The 23,870-nt window shown below is 45.9% G+C and overlaps 1 protein-coding gene across 2 annotated transcripts in view; it reads left to right on the top strand.

The window, feature by feature from the left end:
• The window catches only part of CCDC149 (coiled-coil domain containing 149), a 95,330-nt gene extending 72,114 nt beyond the window's left edge, over window positions 1-23,216 (top strand). For both annotated transcript variants that reach the window (XM_037530779.2, XM_037530780.2), the window contains exons 10-12: window positions 1,668-1,744; window positions 8,731-8,847; window positions 18,352-23,216. In XM_037530779.2, coding sequence (XP_037386676.1) covers window positions 1,668-1,744; window positions 8,731-8,847; window positions 18,352-18,767 — 610 coding nt within the window. In that variant the 3' untranslated portion in view covers window positions 18,768-23,216. The remainder of the gene's footprint in view (window positions 1-1,667; window positions 1,745-8,730; window positions 8,848-18,351) is intronic.
• The last annotated feature ends 654 nt before the right edge of the window (window positions 23,217-23,870 follow it).

Here is a 23,870-nt window from a genome sequence, read left to right as displayed (position 1 = left end):
TTGATAAAGACTATGCAGAATTTAAGACTTAAGGAAAAGAAGACAAACTCTCAGTACCTAGATGAAGAAAACCACATATAGTAACGTCAAAGAGTTTTCTGTGAACTCAAAGGGAATATTAATTAAGATGCAAGTCAATTCAGGTAAAATAAGGATGAAGTCAAAGCCATATATATGTGTGTGTGTAGAAACATACATATTCATGTCTTTGTGTGTATGTGGGTGTGTGTAGCTATCGCTGGGATATAAAAAGAGGCAGGAGAACAATTCTGGCTTTCTGATTTCTCTGCTGAAAGGAATGGAAACTTTGCTATTAAGGTCATTTCCACATCATTTTAGCACAACAGTGCCAAGAAAATCCTCCAAATAATATAAAGACTGGCTTTTCCATTTCCAGACTAATGAAAAGTGATTGAAGTTTTAGATGACTATCAAATCATTTCCCAACTATATTTAATTTTGTGTAGAATGAAGGAGGGGAAATATTATGCCCACATTTATGTCCTTCCATGCATATAGACAAGTTTGATGCCCAAGTCAACACACATTCCTTTGTGATTACTTATCATAGTGAGTCAGCATGGTCACTGTGGAACGATGTACAATTATTCCAGTTATTCTACAATTATTCTTTTGAAAATTTGTTTGAAATCCTTGTTTTTAAATTCTCTCCATAGATAATTACAAGCCATGCGAGGGATAAGGTATTTATTTAATGACATAAAATATATTTATTGATTACCCACTAAGCAGTAATGTTCGCATGAAGGTTGCAGTCCTCAGTAAAACACAGGTCAGATCGAAAAAGGCACATCTGATATTTCATTGAAAAAGCAACATGACCAAGCATTCTCACCCATTTTATTTGTTCTACTTGTTGTTCCCCAAAATAGATCCACCCTCAGAGCATCCAGATGTGCTAGGACTGAGGATACGCAAAACTAATTGTTATCTTTAGCAGTTCCCAAGCTTAAATCTTGCAAGATATTTGGGCAATGGTAGAATAATTGTTTGAGTGCTCAGAGGAGCTGCCTTTATGGGAGAGAGTTCACTTGATAGGAATGCTTTGGTTTTTTTCAATCATTCATTTAAATTTATATTTTCAAATGTCTTTTTAAGAGCATATATGCTTCTAACCGCAATTATATGTGTGATGTATATATACATGTGTGTGTGTGACACAAATATTCCATTTTTTTATCTTAGTCTGTTACTTAACAATGGGGGTACCTGTTACAGGGCTACCCCGATATAAAAGGGGTTGTCTGACTTTGAGTTCTTACCCTCTTAACTCTGCCCTCAAGTCCTCGCAACTCTCCTTTTGGGGATCATGGGATTTGTAGTTCCCAGTGTCTTGATGGAGTGGGCGGTGGAGTCTACAAAGCCTTTCCCCCTAACATACCTTCTGAGAATGTATAATTAGGTGATACCGCCAATGCACAAGCATCATACCGTGTAATCACTCAAACCTGGATAGCAGAGCCTTCTACACACCCAAGCTACATAGTTTAGTCCATTGGCACCAGTCTTTGACATAAGTGTGTCTTGAATCTCCAACATTTTCTCTCAATTAGGACACTTAGATTTCCCAAGTAGCTTGCCCACAGCCCTGAGAACCGATAAAACTCTTCAGTAAATATCTGCTATCATTTTCTCCCCTATTCCAGAATCCTAGGGAATCGGGTGGCTGAACTGGAGAAAAAATTAAGAACTCTGGAAGTTTCTGGTTTGTGGAGTCTTCCAGGTAAGCAGAAATTTATGGCAATTGTTTTTCCTTAAAAAAAAAAAACTCCCACATTATTTGCAAAGAATATCTTTTAATTTGAAGATTATTGCTGAGAAATCTGTGTTTTAAACTTAGAAACCACCATTTTGGGAGAAGATCAGAAAAATACAATAAATATGCAAGTACTCATCTGTGGAACTGTGAAGATTTGCTAACTAAAATTTGTAAAATTGTGTGTGTGATTTTTTTAAACTGGGGAACATGGTAAATTGTTTTTCAATGTTGTTTGTTTTGTTTTTGTCCATATGTATCTTATAAATTTTTGTTCAATTTAATCAGCAATCCTAAGAGCAAATATCAGAACTTACAAAGAGAAGTTCAATTTAAGCATCATTCTGAAAAATGAATATAAGAACCCATAGTTGTTGGAACCCCAATGTACTGTTCCTCTCTTTACCCATCCCACATCTTCTGTAGCCTAAAAATCAAAATTTGCAGTGGAGAATTTTTCACAGTTGTAAACACATTGTAAGGAAAAGCTGATGTCTCACTTTAATTAACTATATTTATCCCATTTGTCTTGGTAAAATACCCCCCTTTTTCGAGACCCCCGTCAGCTAGTCCCTCTTTCCACTCTCCAGAAACTTGTATTTATCATTTTCCACCACCTCCTCTTTCCCTGGAAGCAACATTGTACATATATTTTTAGTTACTTAACCTTTCTGCACAAACCAGTCTCCTCTAGCCTTGAATACTGTGGCTGCTTCTCTGTAATGTATGAGAAATGAAAATTGCTAGAGGGACGCAGCAACGCCTTTTCTTAATGTAAATCTGAACAACCGCCTTAGGTTGCCAGGAAGTGTGTCTCATAAATTGGAATTTTTAGCAGAGATGCCTTGAACGTGATGTCAAAAGACCTAACAAAACTAATTAGTGGCGAGTGCCATTCTGGGGTTTGAATGATCCATTTTGTACGAGCACCATTTGATGCTGTTAAAACCTATCTTCTTTGAAGGCCTTTCCTTTTTTGCTTTGAATTGCAACAGAGTCAGGCAAATTTATCGCTTATTTGTGTAGTCAGAACGCTTTTCTGTGTGTGTACTGGAGTTGGATTTTTCCCTCTTCCAGTGATTTAGTGAAATTTCACAATGTTTTATTTCTACAACTTATGTAAAAAGAGGGCCGTGGAATCAGAATGGAATGCTGAGAATTTTCTATCTCTGGTTTTGTTTTGTTTAGGTTAGACTGCAAATGGCTATTATGCAATAACAATTGTTTCTTTCCTTCTTTCTGCTGCCTGAAGGCCTGAGCTACAATGTTTCAATAGGATTTGGGAGTATGTTCTATTTGAAATCTCTCTGTTTGTGGCTAATATCAGCAACGCATTAATATCATGCCTGCATGTAAATAACTAGAAATGCATTCTCTGTTATCCTTGCACACTTCTGATTAGAGTAGTCCACTGAAATAGAGAATTCAATTAGTAGAAAGAGATATTAAACGGTAAAATTCACTTTGAGGGTAAACGGATTTTATGCCATATTTGTTCTAATCTCTGGCTGCCACTTAGATAAGAAGTGGGGGCCTCCTTGGTGGCGCAAGGAGTTAAGCACCGCACTATGAAGCAATCCGCAGCCTCTGCAGTACAAGTTCGATGCCCAGCCAGCCAGGGAGCAGCCCACATCGCGCAGCAGACCTCTCCTGTCTCGCCTGCTGCTCCCCTCAGCAGTGTACTTCCGTCAGTCTGCCTCTTCTGTTCCCTACTCTGTCTCTGATGAATCATCTCACCCCCTGCATCTCTGGCCTGTGCCCCAGCTCTTATATGCATAAATAAATAAATCTTTAAAAAAAAAAAAAAGGGTAAGAAGTGGGAGGTCAGGGGGGATGTGGCAGGACCCCACATCTGATCCAGCTAAGTCTTGGCACTACCTTGCCCGGTGCAGTCCTGAAGGGTATTACAATGAAGAATGGCCTTAGTCCCTTTTCTCGGGTTGTAAGATTCAGGACAGGCCTGGGGCCAGGCAGGTTCTTCTAGTGTAAATCAGACCAGTCCCCTCTGTCAGCTCACTGTTTTTTTGTTTTGTTTTGTTTTTGTTTTTGTTTTTTTTTAAAGACTTATTTTTATTTATTTATGCATACAAGAACAGGGGTGTAGGCCAGAGGTGCCAGTGGGGTGGGGGTGAGAGGATTCACCAGTGACAGAGTCCAGAGCAGAACAGGCAGATCCACTGAAATACACTGCTCAAGGTAGCAACAGGAGAGACAGGAGAGGTCTGCTGTGCCATGTGGGTCAGCTCCCTGGTCAGGGATTGAACTCAGGCTGCAGTGGCTAGAGATAGCTTGATAGTGTGTCAGCTCATTGTTTTAAGGTCTCCCTTTAACCTAGTGACTAGCAGAACAAGAGCCAGTTCTGCCTTTGTCCCTCCTCGCCTGCATCCCTCTCACCGTCTCCAACCCCCTCTCGCACCTGCCCTCCTCGTCTTCGTCTGTCTCCCCAAGTAGGAGCCACATCAGTGTTTCAGCTAACTGGCTGGGTCCCAGTGATTTCAGGGAACTGCAGCTTTCTCTTATTCACCGGTGTCCAGAATGGATCAGTGTCTCTGCGATAAATCATCCCGTGCATGTGTTGAAGCCTTGTGAGGATCCATTTTGTAAGTTCAGTTCTGGGCTGGGCAATCCAGATATGCCCCTCGCTCCCTCCAAGAACCCAGAAGCCAGATCCATGTGCATAAAGCAATGAGCGGAAGCACAATGGAGCATAATTAAGGGCTGAATTACGAAGATGCCAGAGCTGCCAGGCACAGGGTGCGGAGGCATAGAGGGCTAGACCTGGAAGCTCAGTGGAGAGCAGCAAGTCCAAGGATGGCAAATCCCAAGTGCATATGACACAGCACCCCCTCCTGTGGTGGTACCTGACCTTGCTAATGGATCACAAAGCTCTTCCCTGCTGATCTCAGAACCGGCTTCCACATTGGCCTCCAGGAAGCACCTCCCAGTCAGGTTGACGTGTGAGAGAAAACATTTTCCCTTTCCTGATCTAGGCTGAGTGCCTCGTTTTAGATGAAGAAACAGAGACCCAGGAGGGTGGCTGATCCCCAGGTACTTGGGGCCACAGAGGCTGGCGCTAGAGTTTGCTCGGAGGTGTTGAGGTCTTCATTTCATCCCTACGCCTGTGCTGGGGTAGGTCAGATCAGCTTGGGACTGGTTCGCAAGGCAGGTTGGACTGGAGCAGAGGACTTGCAACTCCAGAGCCATCTCTGCGGTTCTCGAGAACAGTGGTGCAGGAGCCTGCCCTTCAGGACTGTTAGGCAGAATTACTCTTGGACTTTGAGCCTGCTGTGACCTGACACCTCCCTCCTGAGAGCCTCCCTTCCTTCCGTCCTTGTTGATTTGATGTCACTTTTTCCCCCAATCACAATTTCCTTTCATTTTTATTTTTGAGGCAACATTGGTTTACAGCACTGTGATTTAGGGGACGAGGTTCACACCTCCTCAGATGTATGTATGATTGTTCTCCGTCTCTCTTCTCCCTCCTCACTCTCTCAGTCAACGGTACATAGCTCTTGACATTGTTTGATAGAGTTAGGGCAAATTTGTGATCTTGCTGGGAAATAGACAAGTTTGACAAATGTCACAGCCTGCACGGAGAAGCGATCTGCATAGCAAGGTGCATTCCAGAGCTTTGAACAGTCCCTGAGATGTTGGCAAGGTATGGGGCCATGGCCAGGAAGCCAGACGGTGGTTCTCAGTGACCACATGTCTCTGGACGGAGTGACCACCCCCCTGTGCAGTCCCCTGTCTGTCAGCCTCCTTCTCTCAGCCTCCTGCTGAGCCCTGCCCAGGGAACAGCAAGGAGGGGCTCTGGGGCTTCCAGGATGTGCTCGTGTTTGATAAAGAAGCACGAAGGGCAGGAACAGTTCTCACAAGAGCAGAGCTAGTTCTGTGAGGCTGTCGCTGTAATTCTCTTTCTCCTCTCCAAGCATCAGCCTAAGGAAGAAAATGTGTCTGGAAAGTACCGGGTGCATTTTGGAGAAGGGAATGAGGAATTTCATGTTACAAGGAATAGGGGGACTTCCAGAAAGACCCATGCCAGTTGAATGGAAGGGCTGGTGTGACCATCTCTGTGAGCTGCATTTGTGGGTCACCCTTGCCCACTCCTCGCCTTCCCATCCTGAGATTAGAAACTGAGACAGCGCCCCATCGGATTAGAATCCATTTACTCAACAAAGATAACATCTGGCTTGGGAACTTAGAAACCTCAACTATTTTGTAAGAATGAACAAATCTTAGCAGTTTCTCTTAAGATAGGGCAGTAGGGCCTCCCTGGTGGCACAAGGGGTTAAGCACCACACTTTGAAGCAATCCACAGCCTCTGCAGCATAAGTTCAGTCCCCGGCTGGCCAGGGAGAAACCCATATGGCACGGCAGACCTCTCCTGACTCGCCTGCTGCTCCCCTCAGCAGTGTATTTCAATCAGTCTGCCTGTTCTGCTCCCCACTCTGTCTGGTGGATCCTCTCACCCCCTGCATCTCCGGCCTGTACCCCAGCTCTTGTATGCATAAATAAATAAATGTTTTTTAAATAGAAGATAGGGCAATAATCTCTCTAGGAAGGAATATGAGGAAGGTGCTTATCTGCTCCCTAACCCCACCATGACTGGCCGTGGGTCAGCCATGACTTCTGTCTCCCCTTCCCCTTCTGTTCAGATTTTTAGAAATGTTTAAAGTTTATGGCACCAGCATTTTTGAGGAGCTGTTGATGGTGGTGGTGCCCTACAGTGGACAGAGCTGTGGAGACATTCAGCCCCACAGAATTCCTCATGACAGGAAGCCCAGGACATCCCTCGGGCTGACCTGGCACTGGGCTGCAGCCAACTCCCAGCTCTGCCCATAACTGATTCTTTAGCCACCAGGGCAGAGAAGATGTGGAAGTTCCATTGGGACACAGAGGTGGCTGAGCTTGTCTCTCACTGGGTCCCCTTAAGGCTAGAGAGCTGCCGCCTTACCTGTCAGAGGAAGATGGATAGAGAAGTGCAGTCCTGTCCCTGACAGAGTAACTGTTGCCTGGGTGGAGAGAAACCAAAGCAGCCCACCCCCAGGCATAGCTCTTCAGGTTGCCTGTAATCCCTGGAGGTGTTTCCAGATTGTACCTCTACAACACAAAGGGTTGCCCAATGGTGATGACATCATGTCAAAGGCCTCAGCAGTATTCCATGCTGTAGGTCAGCATTTCTCTTTGGGAAACCTTCAAGCAGTGACCCTTAGACATTTCTGGATTTTTATTCCCATGAGACAGTAGTTATGCAAGTGGAAACCTTCAGGGTGGACTCCTAACAGATTTCCATTCTTCTGGGATGACTCTCAGCAGAGAAACCACAGTGCTGTGGCTTCTAAAAACACCCCATCTGCCTGGAGCTGCCCATGCAGGGGGCAGTAGGATGCCCAAGAATGTGTGAGTCTGTCAAAATGGACTAAGTGCCTGTTGCGCGCTCAACTCTCTACTACGCTCAGTCTTGGAAACTGAGTTTCCAGTCTTGGAAACTGACTGGACTTGGTCAACCAGGAAGACAGTATTACAATGCAAAAGGATGCAGAAGAACCATCCAATGACCACCTGATTGTCTAAGGAGCAGCGGGCATCTTTATGTAAAGAGCAGCCTGCTCTCTGCTGAGCCTGAAACTGACTAAAATCATATAACTTTGGAAGTTCTGATGCAAGCCCCAGAGACATCTAATGTTTTGCCTTGTTCAAGGTCAGACAGCTCAGGGGAGAGCATGGGCTGGCCCTTGGCCCACTGGGTGTCGCATTTGGGAAGATGATTTCCTACTAGGAAAATTGCAAGTCCTCCTGGACAAAGCTGGGGATGGAATCTGGTGGGGTCACCCAACCCAGGGAGCGGGGGGGCGGGCGGCACCACTAAATGTCCGTGTGTCTCGTATCTGTGTATCCGTGTTCATCATCTTGGGCTTCCAAGCTCCCCTTCCCCAAGCCTCACCTCCATAACCCCATTGTCTTGAAACAGAGTTGTAAGGTCTTTCTTCTCCTCTTTCTTTTTGCCTCGGGCTTTCTCTACCCACTCAGGGACTTCATATGAAAAGGGAAAATTGAGAAGAGTTTGGCTGGTCTGTTCTAAGTGAAAGTTTAGCTGTGCTAATACTCCCAGACTTCGGACAGAGGTTTTATTCATTCTAAGTGAGTAGGGTAGATTAAATCAGAGGCAGGAGCCTCCCCTGGTGGCGCAGTGGTTGAGTGCTGGGCTGCGAAGCTGCCCGCAGCTTCTGCAGCGCCAGTTCAATTCCTGGCCGCCCGGTAAGGGTCCCACATGGCGTGCAGACCTCTCCTGCCGTGCCCGCTGCTCCCCTCAGCAGTGTATTTCATCAGTCTGCCTGTTCTGCTCCCCACTCTGGCTCTGGTGAATCTTCTCACCTTCCCGCACTTCTGGCTGCACCCAGTGCTTGTATAAATAAATAAATAAATCTTTAAAAAAAATAAATCAGAGGCAGTGTGTACTGTCTACACTGCCGTTATTCCAGGAGGTGACACTTATTGAGTGTTGATGAAATGCTCAAGTGCTTTTGTGAATCAGTCCATTTCATCACACCACCCAGTGAGGTGGATGCTGTCATTTGTTCTTCCTTTTACAGATGAGGGCACTGAGGTTCAGAGAGGGCACCAAGTAGAGAGGCTCTAAGTAGTAGCACCTCCTTCTGCTGTTATCATTGTCATTGTCTCACCCTCCTCAGATCTGCTCAGTCTTTAGCTGACGAGAGACTGGCCCTTAACAGTCACATTTGTGGGTGGCCTTGTCCTAAGCAGAGTCTCAGGGCTCGTAGACAGTTTGCCGAGACTCATGGCTCTGTCTCACACTCCAGAAAGGACCTACTGCCTTTCCCTTTCACCTGCTGCCTACCGTTGAGAAGGTGCTGTACTTCCCCAGTCAGTCTGTTGGAACCACCATTCTGCAGGTGATGTAATGTGTCTGCCTTCCCTTTTGTACTTGACAGGGAGCAAGGACACCCTACTTTTCAGCGACTCCACTTTTCCCCCCATTCAGAGGTCAAGATCCCCCCTGCTGAAGTTCACTGAGTCACCTCCTGAGACCAAAGTGAATTCCCAGGACGGTAAGTCCACCTTGACTTCTCCCCATTGCCTGCCATGAGGAGGGGCCCAGTGGACATCAGTCCCTTGCCCCTCCTGCAGCTTCTGTGCACACAGAAGAGGTCCCTGTACTCTCTGCATCATGGCATACAGGTGTGCACACAAGGAGTTGACCGACTTGGGTACATATTCCAGCCCTGTATTGAACTGATATGTTGTTTGTCCTCCTTGACAGAGGACAGAGGAGAACGTGGACTAGTTACTTCAGCCTCAGTTTCCTCACTATAAAATGATGAGATGATGGTGCCAGGAAAATCTTGGCATATAAGTGGTTTGGGAATCAGTTGTATGGGGAAAAAATAGTTTCTCCTCTACCAGGCACACTTTCTGAAAGCAGGATGTTTTGAAGGAGATTGAAGGCCCATTTAGGGTGCCTGATAAGGTAGCAGGTGTGAAAGCCATATCTCTTCCCAAGTAGCAGTCTTTTTTCCCCCCAAATAAAGTTTTCCTTGTGGTTGCCAACTTCCAAGATGGCACCCAATGATCCCCACCTCCTGGTATTGATGCCCTTGTTTCATCCTCCCCACAACTCCGCAGGGTTGGTCTGTGTGACTAATAAAATCCAGCAGGAGTGACAGGTCATAAAAGGCATGGGATGGATGCTTGTCATTGTTGTCTCGGAGCATTCCCTCTGGAGGAAGCTGGCTGCCATGTCATGAGGATACTCAAGCAGCCCAAAATGCTATTCACATTCTCCAGAGCATGGAATGTAAGAATGGAAGCCAGGACAGGTCTGATATTTCAACAGAGAGGTTCCCCAAACTTGTGCCAGGGGAATTCCTGGAGAGGACCCCCTGATGCAGGTGGACTCCACAGCTAGGTCTTTCCAGCCAGCAAAATGTGACCATTGGCAAGGCTGGCCCATGACAGACCACAGTCACTCTGCTGCCTGGAACATGGTGGTCATCCCAGATGGATACACAGTGTCCACAGGGCCTCTGCAGCCCTCTGTCTGCTCGGGACCTGCTGAGCCCGCGGGTGAAACTGGGCCTGATAAACAGAAAGGGAGCATGAGCCTGGCTTGATTTTCACAAGTGTGGCATAAGTAATGGCCTGATTCAAAATGATAGCTTCCAGAGTTCCATCATTAGCTCTCATTGTTCCAGCCCCGTCCTTTGCCGGAGCGGGTGGGAATAAGGAAGCATTTACGCCGTGGCTGTCAGCGTCTGCGATGGCCTCATCACTGCTGCCTCTCTGATTAATTCCAACTGAAAGCAGCTCACACTCGGGAGGACAAAGCCCATCAGAGGCCAGTTAACAAAAGAAGACATATGTCCCCTTTGGGCTGGGGTGGGGGTGGTGGTGGCATTTTTAGGGGGCTAATCACCTTTACTACAAAGAGCTGCTGTTTCTTCATCTTTAGAGGGAAATATCTTTTCTTTCCACACTGTTTGTGTCATCATGCATTTGAATCCACTGACTGACTCGGTTTTGATATGTGCATTGTTATTAATAATGAGTATTAATGATACTAATTCTGTGTGTTAAAACAGGACAGAATAATGACTATTATTTGTAAAAATGTTTTCCGACTCTTGGCTACTTCAAAAATCTTCCCTTTATGGAAACAACCATGTCATGTGCCTCTTCTCAAAGGGAAAATCAAATTCCTGCCATTGAAGAGTTAATGTTCCTCAAACACAGGGTTACAGGAAGATTTTACTTCCACAGCAAGTAACCAGAGGTCCTAATTCTAGTTCAGCAGTTAAGGCATTTTCAGTAATTTTTGACTCCTGATAATAACACGAGTACACATTTTAGAGATCTTTTGGATAAACAAAAGGAAAACTGGTAAACCCACTATGATAACCCAATCCTGACTCTGCCCCTCTGTGTCTTTCTGGCTGCGAGGCTCTGAAAACCTAGCTTTTCTCAGAAATGCCCCCACTAGGACTAGACAATAGAATCATAGCCTCGCCCAACCCCTTCCAGAAGCTGTATTTTGAATTTCCAGTCATGGCCCACATAGGGGCATTTGGCGGCCGCAGCGCCGCGTGTAGGCTGGGTAGGTGTGCGCCGCGGTGTGCAGGGGCTGGTCCACGGCTGCACGTGGAAGGGCTCTCGTGACAGGCACACAGGGCAGCATCGCCTAATGACGCATTTCTTAGACAGCACCCCCATCGCCAAGCGACGCTGAAATGATGACAGCGGTGTTGCTCTCCGCCCCGCCCCCAAAGAGTTTCAAAGCCCTCCTTGGTGATCTCAGAGGTTTGCCATTTTCAAAAAGATTCATGCATCTGCATCTGCAGATTCATGTCATCTGCAGAAATGGCACAAGGCAAATCCTGGTGACCGAAAGACCCAGTATAATTTAGACCACCCTCGCTTCCATGTAAATTACGGTAGAGAAGATTAACCTGACCTACAGTAACAACACCGCAAATGGTTTAGGGGTTAGGTTGTTATGGATAAGGTTAATTAATTTTTCAGGGATACCAGAATATACTATTAAGTGTCCTGGAAGAAGTAATTTCATAAGAGTAATTTCCAGGAGGAGTTTATTCATCTCACATTGGCAAAAATTTAGCTGCAGAAAAGAGGATGATTTACTGCTTTTGAATAAAGCGCCTCGCACTTTGATGGGAATGTGCTCATTTTCACTCAGTGTTTCCTATGTCCCCTGTACAGCCACTATAAAAATTTTCATTTGTTAGTATGGAAATTATGTGATTGCTTTCCAGAGCTGCTGTGGATGTAGCTAAATGTTTGTGCAAGTCAGAAATCTCTTGTTTTCTGAATGTGTCATTTCAAGAACTTCTAGGCTAGCAACCTGAAGCTAATATCATAAATTCAAGGATTGCTTTTATTTATTAATGCATGGTATTTAAATATATGTGCTAATATATTCATTTATTCATGTATTCATGTATATGTCTATAGAGTCAAACATTTAATAAGCTTTTTACTGAGCTCCCACTATATAACATTGGCAAGGCAAAAAAATGAATCAGGTAAGATTTTATACTTCAGGTGGTTTTTATAAGCTAACTATATATAAGTAACAATTTAAGGGTAAAAAACTAAAACCCACTAAGTTTCCGTAGAGGTCCAGATACAGCCTTGCGGGAATTGGTGCACTGGAAGATTAATCACACTGGCTTCCTGGAGGAGGTGGAGCTGACTCTTGCGGTTGGTTATGTGGATCATGAAGGGATGATGATTATGGTGTAATTAAGCCCCTAAACACAGACACAAGGGGCGGGGCCACCCTGAAGGGCTCCATGTGCCTGTAGATAGAGAAAAGGCTCCATGTGCCTGTAGTAGACAGAGAAAGAGAAGAGTCGCTAGAAAGGTCACTGGAGGCCTTGAGTGTCACACTGGGCTTTCTTCCCCAGACAGTGGCAGCCTTTGAAGGTTTTATAGTCCGTGTCTCCTTTGTGTTTCAAACTTGCAGTATTTCTTAAACAGTAACATGCACCCAAATTGAAACACAGATTCTGGGCTAGTGCATCTGAATGGGGTGGTATCTGCATATCTAACGGCTCCCAGGCTGTGCCCTGAGGGCCGGTGCATGGACCCCACTTTGAGTAGCAAAACTTTAGGGAAGGGCACTCTCCCGACAGGTTGGAGTAGAGCAAGAGGAGACTAGAAGCAAGGACCTGGGAACTAACATACATTGTCCTGGCTGAACAGATCTGAATAGTTATTCTTTGAAAAATCAAGGCTTATGTTAGTCACGCATTTATACATTCATGATTTCCATTGTAAGTACAAGTAATGGTCTCATTTTCAGGTGCGATACTTAGTGAGGTCAATGAGCTCTTCGGAGAGTAATACATAGTTGTCCATGACTAAATACAGTCTTGAGAGACTATAAAGTAGATCTGGCTGAACTCCTGTCCCTGGGATTTCATCTGTGGATATCAAAAAGGCTAAAGCTAGAGAAAACATTTCTTTTTCATATGAGAAGCAAATTTGTAGTGGAATGAGAGGGTGGGGAGAAGGTGTGGTTCATGGCCAAGGTCTTCCACGCTTGGTGAGATCCTCAGCCCTCTTCCCGGTGATTCCAGGCTGTTAGCAGTTACACCCAGCACTGTCTATAGTCATTTTCCCTTCCCGCATTGTGTTCCTCCCGCCAGCATCTTAGCACAGAACTTCCTTGATTTATGATTCGGTTACAGTCCCAATAAGCCTGTCATCGAAAATAGCTTAAGTCAAACATGCAGGCACGTGGACACCATGGAGTGGGCTCCTCAGCCTCATGCCGGCGTGGCTGGCTGGCAGCGGGAGCTGGGGCTTGCTGCCCAGCACCCCAGGAGAGTATCTTACTGCAAATAGCTGGCTCGGAAATAGCCCAAAACTCAAAATTCAGAGTATGGGTGCTTCTAAATAGGTACGGCTTTTGCACCATCATGAAGTTGAAAGATCCTGAGTTGAACCGTTGTAAAATGGGGATACTTATAGTTTCACTTCCATGTTATGATCCATCTGAACTTCCTAATATTTCATTTCTTCTAGAGTCCCTTGGGGTGTTTACTAGGTCCAGCCATTTTCAGGTTTCCTTTTTTTTTTTTTTAATTTTTTTAAAATATGTATACAAAAACTGGGGTGTGGGCCAGAGGTGCAGGGGGTGAGAGGATTCACCAGAGACAGAGTGAGGAGCAGACCAGGTGGCAGATCTACTGAAATACACTGCTGAAGGGAGCAGGAGGCGAGCCAGGAGAGGGCTGCTACGCCATGTGGGTCAGCAACCTGGCCTCCAGGAATCGAACTCTTGCTGCAGTGACTGTGGATAGCTTCAGAGTGCTGAGACTCAACCCCTTGCGCCACCAGAGAGGCCCCCATTTTCAGGTTTCTTAAAACTTAAAAACTTGACTGGCTAAATAAATGCTCAAAACTCTATGCAAGTTGTTTAGTTAAATGAATAAATGCCTAAAGACCTTGCTATCTTTGAGCCTCCTCTGATGGCGCAGCGGTTGAGCGCTGGGTTGCAAAGCTGCCCACAGCTTCTGCAGCACCGGTTCGATCCCCAGCCACCAGGCGAGAGTCCCACAAAACGCGCAGACCTCTCCTGCCACCCACTGCTCCCCTCAGCAGTGTATTTCGTCAGTCTGCCTGTTCTGTTCCCCACTCTGGCTCTGGTGAATTCTCTCACCCTCCTGCACTTCTGGCTGTACCCAGTGCTTGTATAAATAAATAAATAAATAAATAAATCTTTTTTTAAAAAAAAAAAGACCTTACTATCTTTGTAGTAGCTTTATGCCTTGTATCAAAGTGGTTCATGTACATAATAACAATGTTACCTGTTGCGGAAACTCTAAACTGGAGTCTAATTCAAATTTCTTAGATTATATTGATTTTTTAGATTATATCTACTTAGATTTATGTGTTTTTAATTCCAAGATCTTTCTAAATCATGATTAATCCTCTCCCATTCTTGTAATTCTTACAGCCACCCCATACCTGTCACTTGCCAGAGTTTGGGTGTATGAAACACCAGGACTGGCTTACGCTGGCTTTCTGAATGCTTACCTGCTCATTGGCTGAGGTGGTGGTATAAAAGCCCCATGCAGCTTTGGGGAAATACATCTAGGTGATTTATAGAGCGAGGTCTTAGAACTTCAGACCATGATTGGTGAGGGTCTGTTCTGGGGAGGGAGAAGAGTGGGCAAATGCAAGATTTCTAAGTATTTTTGTCAGCTCAGGCTACTATAACAAAATGCCATAAATTAGATGATTTAAACAGCAAATCCTTATTTCTTATAGCTGTGGAGGTTGGGAAGTCCAGGAGCTAGGTATTGGCAGATTCAGTATTTGGCTAGAGCCCCCTTCCTCTTGCAGACAGCCACCTTCTTGCTGTATCCTTAAACAGCAGAGAGAAAACTGATTTCTCTTCTCTTCTTATAAGGACACTAATCCCATCATGGGGACATCAGTCTAATGACCCCATCTAACCCTAATTGCCTCCCAAAGGGCCCATCTCCAAATATCATATTGAGGATTAGGGCTTCAACACATGCTTATGCAGGGGCCCAAACATTTAGTCGACAGCACCAGGGGACATAGTAGTACTCGGCAGTCAGTGGGCATGCAAAGAAAATAGCCACTTAATGATGGACTCCACTGAGGTGGCAAACCGGTCTATTTGAGAGAGAGTTTTGTTTTCAGGAAAGTACCAGATCATCTGGGTCAGGATCCAACTGGAAGCTGCAAACCTGGGTTTGTATGTCAACAAGAAGGAATCAGAGCCATGGTACAGATTCGAGAACTGTGCTCCTGGGCAGGAGGTCAGGGCATGAGGTGGTCAATGGTGAGAATGAATGAAGAGAAATGATGGCAGATTGTTGGGGGTGTCAAAAGGAGATGTCAGGATGAAGAGAATGTTGGCCCCCAGCATTTATTTCAGGTCCTAAATCCTGGAACATGTAAATTTGACCTTATATAGCAAAGGGACTTTGCAGATGTGATTGATTTACTAATTTTGAAATGGAGAGATGATGCCAGCCTGTCCAGCTGTGTTGTGTTGTATCCTTCACTTGTATCCGTACAAGGGAGAGGAAGAGGAAATTTGGCACACACGGAAGAGCTCAGAGGCAGATATTGGAGGGATGCAGCCATAAGCCAAGGATTGCCATCAGCTGCCAGAAGCTGGCAGAGGCAAGGAACAGATTCTCTCCAGAGCCTCCAAGGCAGCGTGACCTTGGTTTTGGCCTAGTGGCTCCCATTTTGGATTTTCAACCTCCAAAACTATAAGAGAATAATCTGTTTTCTTTTAAATCACTAAACTTCTTACAGCACCTATAGAAAACAAATACAGTATATTCATGGAGCTAGTTTAGAGGAGAAACAGTTAAGAATGTGGTTGTGTTCTGGGAACCAGAGGGAGAGACAGCTTGACAGAAGGATGTGGCCAATGGAAACACATGCTTCAGAAGAGACAGAGGTGGGGACTGAGAAAAGAACACTGGGCCTGGTGGCACAGAGCTCGGAGTGGGAGGGTGCAAGGCAGATGGAAGGAACTCAGGAGTGACTCAGCACTGGGAAATGAAGCAGTGGGCTTACAAGTGGGCTTACAAGATCTACAAGTTAGTGCAGAAAGGGAAAGAAAAAATGATAATGGGTGGCAAAATTTTGTAGATTTCATGTTGTTTTTTAATTAACACATAGTACAAACCCCTTTTTGAAATTTTAAACAGAAAGGTATAAAGTTGAATGTAAAACCTCCTTCCACCTTTGCTTCTGCTCTGAGTCCAAAGGCAACCTACAATTCTTAGTGTATAGCACCAAAAACACTGTATAACTTAGCTAGTATATCCAGAATCCCCTGTCTGTGGACACTCCAATTCTATCCAGATTTCTGCTATTAAAAGCAGGTCTAGGTAGCAGGTCTTGAAATATTTGGGCTGACAGTCATAGATGGTTTCTAGTAATGGAATTACTGGACCAAACGGTAAACACATTTAGGATTGCAATAGATATTACCCAAATACCCTACCAAAGAGTTTTACTGATTTTTATTCTTTTTACTGTCTGATTACCTGTTTCCCCTCATCCTAGTGACTCTGAGCTTTATCAGTCCTCTTATGCAGTAGACCAGTAGATGAAAATTGCATCTCTTCGCCATTTAGATTTTTTAATTATGAGTGATGGCATGAATTGTCTCATGTGTTTGCTCTCCATTAATACTTCTTATTCTGTGAATTGCCTGTTTTCATGGCATACCTGAATATATGTTGAAAATGATAGTTCATTCAAATGAACCATTTCCACACACAATAACATGCATCAGTCTCACACACAACATGGATCAAAAGGGACCAGATAGAAACCCACATATAAGTATGATTCTGGTAAATGAAGCATAAAGGCCAGGCAAAGTCATTTGGTGTCTTCAGAAGATCACAGTCACCCCTAGTGGAAGAGAAGTCACTAGAAAGGGGGCAGGGGGCAAAGGGACTAGACTGAGCAGTAGATTAGACTGTGTTGGTAGAGGCTTGCTAATCTCTCGTTCTTGTCCTGCCTGCTGTTTGTTTTGATGCCTGCTGGTTATTTGAGAAGCTTGAAAACTCATCTTGCTGTAGACATAGGTTGTGCACTCTTTGATGTGTGTTATTATTCCATTAAAAAGGAAAAGTGAGCAACTATTTTTGGTACATTCTTGAATGCTTAGTGTGTGCTGAGCAGTGTGAACAAGTCCAGTGAGGACCCCCGGCTCCCATCCCGTGCTCTCCTGGTTGGACATTGTAGAATAAAGTACATTTAAAATGCTGAGCCCTGAGCCTAGTGCAGCAGAGTGCCTAATAAGCATTGCCTTGCGTGATTTGCTAGGGGGAAACTGTATGGTCCATGCAAGACCTAAAGGCACCCTGGATCAGTCAGAGGACATGACTCTGTGCCAGAACCATGGAGAAGGAGGCTGCCTGGTGCGGCAGGAGTAGATCAGGAAGGACCCAGGGAAGAATTGAAATTTATCCTACAAGCCTACAAGTGATAAAGCTCTGGCGCAAGGTTTTAAGCATGAAAAGGGCATGCTCGGCACAGGTCAACTTCCTTTCCATCCTTCCTGCAATTCTGCCAGCTCCCCGTCAGCCTGAAAGCATATCCCCATGTGACTGAGCCAGGGATATGACATCACTCATTTGGAGTGGGGTCCCATGGTTGCAGGGGTGGGGGTAGACCAGGAAGCATTCCCTAGAGCCCTCACCCCTGCAGCCTCCACCCAGGGAAGGCTTTCCCTGCTTTCTACCACTGCTGAGGCCACAGCAGTCTGGAACGTCAGGTGTTGGATGCACATGTCAGGGAGCTAAGAGCTCCCTCCCCAAGCTACTCCCAGTCCTGCAGGCCATAATTGTGCATTTGGTCTAGAAGGGACTTGAGAACCCTGCCCCTCGTTTTGCATGAGAAACAGAGGCCACACAGGTTGTCCTGATCACAAGCCAGAGAGTATGAGAATGGGCACCGCCCCCCTCCCTTCAGTTTCAGCTCTAGAATTTCTGTCATGTAGGGAAAGGGCCTGGGGACATAATTTAGTGGGAGAGGGGGAACTTGAGGCTGCCTTTGCACATGTTTTATTGAAATAGAACAGCAGCAGCCTGCTCCCCTGCTTCAAAGATTGAGGTGCTGACGGAGAGTTGGAAGAGGCCCGTGGGGTAGTAGACACTAACCCCCACCTTTCTCTGTCTGAAGGCAGCCAGAACCTCCTTGTATTACTAAAGAGCCCCAGGTCTTCCCTGAGCTACAGAACCTGCAAAGCCATTGTCCTTAATTTAAATATTTCATGGGCACAAGGAGCTGTCACTAGAGTGGAGCAGGGAGACCTGGGTGTCTGGGAAGGATGGGCTGTGAACGTGGCCAAGTGCTTCTTTGCCCCCATCATGAAACCAGAGTGGCTGCTTCCTTTTTAAATGTGGGTCCTGTGTTCCCCTGCAGCAGCCTTTTCTATGTCAGAGGCCTGGAAGGCACCGTGGGGAGGAGCAGGGATGGGGCCTGACGTCCGGCAGGGGTCTGATGCTGTCCTCCTGTTTCAGGGGAGGTTCAGAAGCAAGAAGATGAAAGTGGTGCCACAGCCGAGGCGTTGACAGCGCCGGAGGATGCCGGGAGGCCTGCTGTCAACTTGCTAGCAAATCAGAACCAAGGCAAGCACGTTCATCCTTCATTACCCCAGCTACCTTCTGAGGAACAAGAAGTAAACAGGCTTGGAAGGGAAATAATGAAACTGACAGAGGAACAGGCAGTTGCAGAATCAGAAGGAGTCAGGAGAGAGAATCTGGTGGACAGTGAGAGGAGCAAGATGGGATGCCCCCCACCGGGCCTGGCCTCCAAGGGAGGACCCCCCAAATCCTGCCAGGACCCCTTGGAGTCCAGCCAGCCAGCAGCTGAAGTTTCCACCCTGCAAGATGGCCAGGAAACCCTAGAGGGTGGAGGGAGCACTGTGAAAACTTGAGGGGTGCAAGAGAGCGGGCCTGATGACACGCTGACCACTTGGGGGACAGTAAAGGAGGAGGAATCGGAACAGCTTGCCCAAGCCACTTTCTCCTGGAACTAACACCTCCAAATCTGGAAGTGAGAAAAAACATGGATCCTGTTGCAAACTGTGACCATTCTGATGATGCCAGCACAGTTTGATTTATTAAATGCGGGTCCTCGAGCTTCTCAGTGTCATCTCTTTCTGCCGAAGACACGCTGCTGTGAGCATGGCCAGGCATGGAATCATGTCGGCCATATGGCTGCTTGTCGGCATTCGTCTTTCTGTCAGCATTTGTTTTATTAGAGATAAGATGTTTTTCTATTAGTGTTTAATGTTGTCGATCAAAATTATGGGAAGAGCTTGAAACGGATGGGTTTTTAATCAGGTCCTGTCTTTGTCATGGCGAGGTGGCTGGAGAGAAAGGTGTAATTGAGCCTAATGGGTTCCAGAGGGCCCACGGCTCTACTTCATCATGTCAGAGCCCAGGAGACCCTCCCAGCACGGGTATTCTTGGCATCCTGCCCGCTCCGCTGTCGTGGCACCAACTGGCAGGTGGAGAGGGCCTTAAGTGGGCTCAGAAGGTTGGGCTTCCGGTTTGAAATCCACAGCCCCTGTTGAGACGTGTTTGCTGACTGCTAGAGCTGAGTTTTCCAGCCTGTAATTCTGGAGGATTAATTGATCTGGAGTGATGGGGGGAGGAAGAGGAGCCTCTTGGTGTGTTGATTTTTTGTTTCTTAGATGAGATGAGAGCTAGAACCTAGAAATGCTGGTTCTCTCCATGCATCCTGTGCTGCATAGAACCTTCTATGGACAATTGGGGTAGGGGCAAGCGAGAGCTGCTTGGGACCAATCCAGTTTCCTGAAACATCGAGCCCCGGGTTCCTCCAGCAGATTCTTCAGGCTGCCTCCCCGGGGCCAGCAGATCCTGGGTTCTTAAAGAGAAGACCCAGAGCTTATGGCCCGGTAGTGAAAGAGAGGAAGACAAAATAGCTTTATAATAGCCTGTCAGGCTGCCCTGGCACCCAGAGCAGCCCCGGGGGAGGGAGTGGTCAGCCCTACCTGTTCTTTCCTTTGGGATAAAATTAGCTTCTTAAGGCAGCATCAAACAATAGACTTTTTTTTTTTCGGTTGAACCCAGTTCGTTTCCCCAGGAAAGCCTGCTACCAGATCCCAGAGCTCAAATTGCCCTTCAAAACCAGAATCACTCCTTTGAGACCTTCTCCCTCCAGAAAAAGAGAAGCACCTGAGGTGGGAGGGGTGGAAACTTCATCCTAAAAATCACCTGTCTTTACAGGGCTTGTGATCCCAGGTGTCAAACCTGCCCGAGTCTGGCCAGCGCCCCTTGACACTTGTAGTCACATTTGACCTCCGGAATCACTCTGTGGGCTGAGTAGTAGCACCATCAGATTTTCTGTCTTTCTTTGAAGGATGCAGTTGCACTAGAATGTCCAGCCCTTCGCCAGGTGCACCCTGTCTGGATCTCCAGCTGCTTTCTTCCTGCTCACCAGAGCTCACCCCCAAAGTGAAATGGGGATCAGTACTCTGTTGGCCCAGTGAGCTGGCCACACCATCCTCCCCTGCCCAGCAGGCTTCAAAGCCCCATCATCCCACAGTGTCCCAGCCCCGCCCCAGATGCCAGCCTCACTCCCCCTCCCGGGAGGCTGCTTCTGCAGCTGCAGACCTCTCACAGGCCAGCAGCCACAGAAATAATTTTCCTGTTGCATGAAGCCTTAACTGTCTGCAAATGTTCAGCACCACTGCATAGGACGCCAGAGCCACCAAAGGCAAACACAGCCAGATTTAATACAATAATAATAAAAAGGAAAAGCTCTCCCGGCCGAAGCTCGGGTTTTGACACACAGTCGGCCAGGTGCACATCTTTAGGGCTCATTCGTCACCTTCTGGAAAGCAGGGATTTCATAAACTCTGCCTGGGCAGGGGAACTGCCGTGAGTCCCAGAGAGTGAGGGTTCAGGGTAGGGTGTGCGTGTCTTAGGGAGTCATGACCAAAACTCATCAGCAGTCAGCCTGGCGGGGGTTGGGGGTGGTGTGAATAGATGCATTTGGAGCCAATGTGTTGGTCCTGTCACGTGTGCAGCCTTGACAATGCCCCAGACACACGTGACACTGTCCCACTTTGCTGTCCCAACCCAACACGGTTCTTCTGTCATTAAAGAGTTTCACTCAGTACTTACGGTTGTCTCTAGTCTTTCTGATTATGACTGTGAAAACATGTTGCATTCTCCCCTACGCCATCAGACAATGCTGCACCTTTAAGGTACCCTGGGCTGCCATTCACACTTTAAGAAACAAGCAGTCGGGAAATGTATTGCATTACAAGGATTTCAGAAGTAGGGCATTGCAGGGCTGGTTCATTCGGGAACATTATCAAGGATCTGGGTTTCTGTCTTCCTGCTCCACCTGCATCCGTGTCAGCTTCTCCCTCATGCTAACAAGGTGGCTGCAACAACTCCACACATCGCCTGTTCTCACACTGTGTCCAAAGGAAGTTTCTCCGTGTGCACATGTGTGTATGTGTGCGTGTATGTTTTAAGAGCAAGAAAACCAATTCTCGTGACATTACATTGACCAGAATTGCCACATGCCTATATTCAATCCGTGGCAATGACTGTGCCTCTATCTAAACTAATCCCTGGAAATTACTGCGATGGCTCTAAACTCATCAAGATTGTCCTCTAAACTGGGAAAGGATCTGTACCTGGACATGTGGACTCTGACAGGTGAATGAATACCTGAACAAAATCAGGGCTTGAGAAGTGGGGAGTTGGGCCTACATTTGACCAGGTCAGCAGCGTGACATCTGAGCCCCACATATCTATTTTTGTTCTGTTTTACTTTTTTCCCTTAAAAAGCCAAAATATCGCAATACTGATGAGTTTTGGAGTTGGGGGGAGGGCAGTTGCTTGTTTGTTTGTTTAAGAGAAGTCCCTCGCTTCTCTCCCCTGCTTCCTTTCTCATCTGTCCTGTTTTGAAGCTGGAACATTCCCACCTTGCTTAACTCCTCAAGTGTGTCTGTCCTTCCATTATTTTTCCAGCTCGGTTGCCAGCAGACGGCAGAACAGTCTGGATAAATGAAACAGAGCTGACAGGTCTCTTAATGAAAGCTTGTTTGCACACACTGCATTTCTCGTCAGCGCTCTGTACCTGGGAGCCTTTAGGTGTGGATTTTTACATATGAGTGTTTGTCGTGCTTTTAATTAAGGCCTGTGGAAATGGATTGGTTTTTGTAAGCCAGGCATTTCTCATCCCTAACTCCTCTTCCATGCCTCCTCTACCCACAGTCCTCTCTCCTCCCCCTTTCTGCTTCCTTCTCTCAGCTCCTCGAGAAGCCTCTGTAGCGAGGAGGCCCCTGATGACATTCAGCTGGATCCCTGCTGGAACCTCCTCCCAGTTGGCAATCTTAAATAAGCCCTGGCTCCCAAACACCATCACGATGTTCTGGCCTCAGTCATTCACGTGGTGGAGTGCACTTTTGGATGTGTTATTCAACGGGAACATTTGCACCCCAATTTGCCATGTGACATAAAAGGTTCAGTCTCTAATGATTTTCAGTGAACAGCTATCTGCTCTTTGGGGTGATCTTCACTTGAAATGACATGTCTGTGCCCCTCTTGGTTTTCTGCTCCTCAGAAAAATGGGGCTCTCTCCAGGCTCCTTAGCCTTGTGGATGGTGTGGGACCCTACTTTCTCTTTGAAAAAAGGTCTCTAATTGAGCACCTTCTCCCTCTGCAACCTGCCTACATTCTGGAAGCCTCTACATTTAACAGTCTGCCTCCTTAGTGGTAGTGAGGCTAACTTCACATGCTCCATCAGGATGTCAAAATGGCAAAGGCTTCCCCTCAAGTCACTGCTTTAACATATTCCTTTTTCCAGCTGTCTTTCTGGACAGAGAAAAACTTGAGGATCAGAGAAATGCAATAGAGAGCTCAGTAGTGAATCTAATTAGAAAGGAGAAGCAGGGAAAATAGGAAGGCCCCATCTCGGTCTTACGGTTGCTCACGAAAACAAAACAAAGCAAGTTGATAGCACATGAAGGCAATTGAAAATGATAGCTGGAGAGGCACTGCCTGACACTTCACTTCACCTCTTTACTAAATGAGCGTGTGTTCGGATGCACAGGGAAAGTTTGCATAGTCCTGACAAGTTTGACCTTCTGGAATGTGTGAGAGCCCAGGAATACATTTTGGGATTTTAGCTAAGGCCAGTGATAGCCTATTAAATTGAAAACAATTGGCTTATAAAAAAATAAGAAGCAAACCAGCTGCTATTTTGTGGTTTAATATAGAGAAAGGAGTAACTTCTATTCATGTGCAGACCTTGCTTTATTGGATTCTATAATCATCATGTATCATAACTATATCTTTTTTTGTTACCTGAAATAAAAATGCAGTAATCTCCCTGATATAAGTGATTAACTATCCTTATTACTTGCGTCATTCTTCCTGTCCGCCCTCACCTCACACCGGGCCTAGGCTTAGCATGGTTTCTAGCACAGTGCAGCGACTTATCAGTTGCAATCTGTCACCTAAAATTATTAGCTCATATGGTAGTCGTGAAAAATATGGAGAATGTAAAGATTTTATGCATTCAGTCAAAAATGCCAGATCTAAAATCAGTTGGTTTATTTCCTGCACTCTTTCAAGTTGACCAAAGCACTCACTGATTTGCTCTATTTTCTTATGTTTTTAGTATTTCTGTATACATAGGCACTGAAAAGCCCCACTCGGAAAAAAATGCACTGCAATTCTGAGAAAAAGCTTATCCTAAACATCTAAAGATAGCATTTCTAATTATTGTCTACATTGTGTTTAAACTGTGCAAACTTGAGCATTCTTCTCACTTTACCAGCTGTGTCTAGGTAGAGTCATTACATCAAACGCTTCTAATTTTACAAAAAGAAATCAAAACAAGTGTATGTTTAAGTCTCAGTGACAAATGCAAACCCTGTGAGTCAAATAGGCAAACTGATTAGCAAGCTGGCTGGGAAGTCAAAACAGCAGATATAAGGAGATTAGCAAAATAGATCTGTAAGATGAGAGGAGTAAAAATAGACTCCAGG

This window comes from Talpa occidentalis, unplaced genomic scaffold (genome assembly GCF_014898055.3).
Source record: "Talpa occidentalis isolate TD23 unplaced genomic scaffold, MPIMG_talOcc4v2.1 talOcc4.6, whole genome shotgun sequence".
NCBI lineage: Eukaryota > Metazoa > Chordata > Mammalia > Eulipotyphla > Talpidae > Talpa > Talpa occidentalis.
Note: the sequence above shows the minus strand (reverse complement) of the source record. Positions and strands in the feature narration are given on the sequence as shown.